We start from the raw sequence: 6,000 nt of genomic DNA, 5'->3' as shown, positions 1-6,000 counted from the left end.
CTTCCAGACTGACTCAGTTTCTCCTTTCTATCTGACTGTGCATCACCCTCTACTCCACCTCCACTCTGTATCCCATCCTCCTGCCAAATTAGTTTAAACCACCGCCCCCCCCCCCCCCTCCACCAACCCCAACAGAACTAGCAAACCTCCCAGCAAGGATGTTGGTCCCATTCCGGTTCAGGTGAGACCTGTACAAGTTGGACGGAAGAAGAGCTCAACGTCATGCCGAGCGCGAAATTCATTGAGGTAAAGGCGTAAGGGGATAAAACTGAGTCCTTTGCTGAGTACAGAATGTACACTGTCTGCGGCCAGATCTGAGGTAAAAAGGGAAACCACACATCCTTTCCATACAGATATTTCCGACCTGTCTGTAACAATGTAAAAAAAATCTGATACTGCAATGTTCTGATGCTTAATAATCAAAACACATCAACAAAAAAGAACAAAAAATTATTTTTGTACTTTTGCATCAAATATCTTGCTTTCCTAGAGACACACATTCGCTTTTCGCCAGAGGGGACTGCACAGTTTATAAGACAAAGGAATTATTTAAATCTGACGAAAATATATCATTGTAGCATGCTTAGCAGGTACACAGCTGTTTTAAATGGTCATTCAACTAAAAAATACAAATAACTTTGCTGTGATTCCCAGGCGAATCAAATCGCAAGCAAATGGACCGCTGGGCTGAGCACCACCTAGAACTGTACTCCAGGGAAAATGCCTTATATTGCTTATTGGAAATTATTAAAACCTAATCGAATTTCCACTTACATTCCTCAGCACGCACCAATTATTGAAATCTTATTGTCCCTAGTCCTTGATCAAAAGCAAATTTCTTCTATACTTTAAACAGAAATTGGGCTGTAGGGTGGTTGAAGAATCTGTTTTACAACCATGCCACTGCACCATGAAAGGGAACCAAATTAAAACCGTCCCTTGTCTACCTTTGTACTCAACGTGGTGGGACAGAAGTGGGAGTTTATGGAGAAAACTTGGAGCCAGCGAGGTCTCCTAATGAAACTGGCAGCCAATGGGATGGCGCAAGGTCCCAGCTTTTGCCAGGGGCAGTTGAGCTCAGCTTGAACTAAGCATCACTCTGCGACTGCAGTCCTTCCGCAACTTTGCACAGCGCAAATGAGTCGCTTCTGAAGCTTCGCTTTCTCTACTTTTTTGCTCGCCCACTATTTCTGCTCCCGTTTCTCACTTGCCTGGTTTCTAATTTGAATCAAAATGGGTTTGGATTTATTCCATGGATCAAGGTAGGACTTCCAATCAATTTTAATAATGTAGCTGTGCTACATACTATTTCTTGAATTATTAATCACAATTAATATATTTGCAATTTAAAAATGATTGCTGCCAACCATATTGTCTGTAATGACATCGTTGATCTCAATGAATTTTCGCCGGATTTCAGGATTTAATATGGGCCACGATTATTTTCGCAAGGGTTATGGTTCTACTGAAGCATCCTTTAACCCAGAAAAATTGACAGCATTATATCGATAAACTTCATGGGTCAAATTCACAGTGAAAATAATCCTCCGTGCATTTAGTTTACCTTTGGAAGGAAAACGGCATCTGGATATATTTGACGTTCTAATCTGAATAAGCAAAGGATTTGCTGTGTGTTAATTGAGGATGAAGATTACAAATCATGTCGTCTGTATGATTAAACGGTTTAATTTATACCAGAGGTTAAAAGTGAAACAAACAGGAAAGAGCTTTTACAGAGCTAGATTTAAAGAGCCTAACTGTAAACAGTTGTGCTAGTTGGTGTTTAAAGTGTTATGACTTATGACGACTTTTTCAGTCTTTTTAAAATAAAATTAACGCAGCCAGAATTAAGTTTAAAGTTTAGTCACATCAAATAGTTGCTGTAGAATTAGATGAAACTATACACTGAGTATACTGTTGAAATAAGCCTTCTGTTTGTAGACGAATTTAAGATCAACTCCAGAGACATAAACTATGTCAATTCTTAATTTAGATCAGATAGGTGCATGAAGGAAAAGGGGTTAAAAGGATATGGGAAGAGGGCAGATAAAAATGATAAGGAGTATTTGCTCAGGGGCATTTGAAACTGGCTGTGCTGGGTGATCTGTTTCTGTGTCATGTACTTTGATTTCAAACACTGATGGTTGGGTCCAAACAGCTCTTCAATTGGACCATAATGAAATCATCCGAACCAAAAGCAAATTGAAGACAATCAGATTTTCCTGTCATCATTTGCGTTCATCATGGGTGGTGCCAGAGGACTTGAGAATTGCAAACGTTACACCCTTGTTCAAAAAATTGTGTAAAGATAAGCCCAGCAACGACAGGCCAGTCAGTTCGGCGGTGTGAAAACTTCTAGAAAAATAATTTGGGACAAAATCAATAGTCACATGGACATATTTGGGTTAATTAAGAAAAACCAGCATGGATTTCTTAAGGAAAAATCATGTTTAACTAACTTGCTGGAGTTTTTTGATGGAACAGAGAGGATTGACGAGGGCAATGCTGTTGATGTGGTGTGCATGAACTTTCAAAAGGCATCTGATACAATGCCACACAACAGACTTGTGAGCAAACTTGTAGCTCATGGCATAAAAGGGACGGTAGTGACATGCATACGAAATTGGCCGAGTGACAGGAAACAAAGAGTAGTGGTTAATGGATGTTTTTCAGGCTGGAGGAAGGTTTGTAGTAGAGTTCTCCAGGGGTCAGTGTTGGGACCCTTCTTCTTCCAGATATATATTAATGACCTAGACCTCGGTGTACAGGGCACAATTTCAAAATGTGCGGTTGATAAGACAATTGGTAGCATTGTGAACTGTGAGGAGGATAGTGTAGAACTTCAAAAGGACATGGATAAGTTGGTGGAATGGTTGGGAAAGTGGCAGATGACGTTCGATGCGGAGAAATGTGAAGTGATTCATTTTGGTAGGAAGAATGCAGAGAGACAATATACAATAAAGGGTACAATTCTAAAGTGGGTGCAGCAGCAGAGGGACCTAGGTGTATATGTGATGCCATTGAAGGTGGCAGACAGTTTGAGAAAGCAGTAAATAAGGCATACAGGGCTTTATTAATAGGTGCATAGAGTACAAGAGCAAGGAAGTTATGTTGAACTTGTGTAAGACACTAGTTCGGCCTCAGCTGGAGTATTGTGTCCAGTTCTGGGCACTGCACTTTAGGAAAGACGTGAGGGCATTGGAGAGTACAGAAAAGATTCACGAATATGGTTCCAGGGATGAGGAATTCCAGTTATGAAGATAGATTGGAGAAGTTAGGTCTGTTTCCTTCGAGAAGAGAAGGTTGAGAGCTGATTCGATAGAGGTATTCAAAACCATGAAGGGTCTGGACAGAGTAGAGATAGGCTGTTCCCACTCGTGAAATGATCGAGAACGAGAGGGCGCAGATTTAAATTATTTGGTAAGAGAAGCAAAAGTGATGTGAGGAAAAACTTCTTCACGTTGTGAATGGTTACAGTCTAGAATGCACTGCCTGAGAACATGGTGGAAGCAGGTTCAATTGAAGCATTCAAAAGGAAATTGGACAGTTATGTGAAAGGGAAGAAATTGCAGGGTTAGAGGGAGAAAGCAGGGGAATGGAACTGAGGGAATTGCTCTTTCAGAGAGCCAGTGCGGACCCGATGGTCTGAATCGCTTTGAAAACTATAGGTCCAAAGTCATCTTTTTCTTCTGTTATGGACAGGTGAAAAGGGGTGTGGGTGGTTCGCACTGTTGACCTCCCAAATGACCGCTATTGTGTTTTGTTAAAAGTGATGCACCAGCCCCTGAATATCTTTTGGGTCAAATAAGCAGACAAATGACAGGTTTTCTCATCGGTTTAAAAAATAACTATTTTTACACAATTCCTGAAATGGTTGCAACCTCACCCACACACACATTCACCCACACACACATACACAAGAAAAGATAGAGAGAAAAGGGTAGGATGTAGTTTAAAAGCTCAAAGCAAGGTAAGTGTTTGTTATTTACAGTAAACTTGGGTGTTTGTAGTCTTGAACTTGTTGAGGTGTTGTAGAGTTCTAGTGGTTACAGCTCAGCACAAAGATGGTGGTGTGGATTTTGTTACCTTCACAGATGGAGAGTCTTAAAGTCACTTTGTGATGTCTCTGCTGTAGTGGCTGTTCAGCAGGATTCTTCTTGGTTGGCTGGATCTAGCCTCTGGCTAGACTGGCTTTCTGAGGTGTTGGCTTGATCTTCCCTGTCTCTCCAGAGGACTGCCCTTTTAAGGTAAAAATCCATCACATTAGAGTTTCTGTTAGGAGACACATGGCCCTTTCCCCTGATGTCACCACACAAAGTACCAGGATATGGAGACCATGGCTATCGATTGATGACTGAATGAGGACCATTCTGTTAACATGGTGCTACTTCACACTTATTCATTTTTGGTTTGGGCCGTGAGGCAGTCTGCCTCCAGAATCCTATGTTAATTCATTCATGTCGATAAGAATCATTAATATGCAATAGTGCTCATTTCAATTTCAAAGGCATTCTCCCCAGAGCTATTTCAAATGAGGTTAATGAATTCCATCTTTGCAGACATATTTACTGATTTCACGTAGAGGAGGGGTCACGGGACCGCTCCTCCATTTTGACTCTGGTATAAGTGTCCATGTTCTTGTGGTTTTGCTTAACAGTTTACTTTTTAAATTCATAATTCTCCCATTTCATTGTTCATTTCATCATGGCTCCTTGCGTGCATAACCCCTCCCAAGCATGCTATACTTAGATATACCACATCAGGGTATCATCATCATATACTATATCATCCACCCTGGCTGGCAGAAGACTTGCAAAGGGAAAAAATATATAATCATATTTTGGGAAACGTATGTTTCTATGCATTAAGTAGAAGACAGCTGGCAGTGAGTTACATAGAGGGTAATGAATTGTGGACAGTGAATTATAAAGATGCTACTGGCAATGATTCAAAAGGAACAAGGGTATCCATGCTTTTATCTTCGTGGGTTGAATATGTGTGAACAATGGGGTCTCAGGTACATAGAAAGATTAAACCCATGCTATTAATTTGCATACATGTCAAATTGCTGACATTAATTGATCTCAGTATTATGATTTAGGATTTATCAGAGGCAGAGTGACTAAGTATTTGGACAAGTATTAACTGATCAAAACTAGTCAGCATGGACTTGTGAAGGATAGGTCATGTCTCACTACACTAGTTGGGTTTTTTGAGGAGATTGCGAACATAGTGTGTAGGGAAGAGTCTATTGATGCTGTCCACATGGATGTCTGGAAACAGTTGATAAGATTCTACACAGAGATTATTGGCAAAAATCAAAGCACTACAGCTATGTTAGTTACATAGGTCAGTAATTGGTTAGGATGTAGCAGACAGGGGTAAAGGGAATGTTCTCAGATTAGTGGTTTGTGACAAATGATGTTCTCCAGTAATTGGTGGCCTAAGCTTTACAGCAAACATATTAAAGACATGATGAAGTAATAGAGAGTGTACATCCAAGATGCAGATGACACCACGTTAGGCACACTAAGCAGGAAGTAAAAAGGGACATGGACTGGCTAAGTGAATAGACAAAACTATCAATACATTAAGAGTAAGAGGATAACTAAGGAGAGAGTAGGGCCCATAAAAGACCAAAAAGGTAAACTATGTGTAGGAAGCGGAAGATATTGGTATGGTTCTTAATGAATACTTTGCGTCTGTCGTCACAAAAGAGGGGGACACTGCAGATATTGTAGTTAAGGAGGAAAAGTGTGAAGTTTTGGATGTGATAAACATAGGGAAAGAGGAAGTATTAATGGGATTAGCATTCTTGAAAGTTGATAAAGCACCAGGGCCAGATGAAATATATCCTAGGCTGTTAAAAGAAGCAAGAGAGGAAATAGCAGAGGGTCTGACCATCATTTTCCAGTCCTCATTGGATACCAGGTATGGTGCTGGAGGATTGGAGAATTGCTAATGTTGTACCTTTGTTTAAAAAGGGAGCAAAGGATAGAC

At 40.5% G+C, this 6,000-nt stretch overlaps 1 protein-coding gene across 1 annotated transcript in view; it reads left to right on the top strand.

Moving 5' to 3' along the window:
* Positions 1 to 1,233: 1,233 nt before the first annotated feature.
* The window catches only part of LOC137369533 (collagen alpha-3(IX) chain-like), a 181,356-nt gene continuing 176,589 nt past the window's right edge, over positions 1,234 to 6,000 (top strand). The window contains exon 1 of the mRNA XM_068030800.1: positions 1,234 to 1,262. Within this exon, the coding sequence (XP_067886901.1) occupies positions 1,234 to 1,262 (29 nt within the window). The remainder of the gene's footprint in view (positions 1,263 to 6,000) is intronic.

This window comes from Heterodontus francisci, chromosome 5, assembly GCF_036365525.1.
Source record: "Heterodontus francisci isolate sHetFra1 chromosome 5, sHetFra1.hap1, whole genome shotgun sequence".
In the NCBI taxonomy this organism is placed as follows: domain Eukaryota; kingdom Metazoa; phylum Chordata; class Chondrichthyes; order Heterodontiformes; family Heterodontidae; genus Heterodontus; species Heterodontus francisci.
The sequence above is the reverse complement of the archived record's forward strand: the minus strand, read 5'-3'. Positions and strand labels throughout refer to the sequence as shown.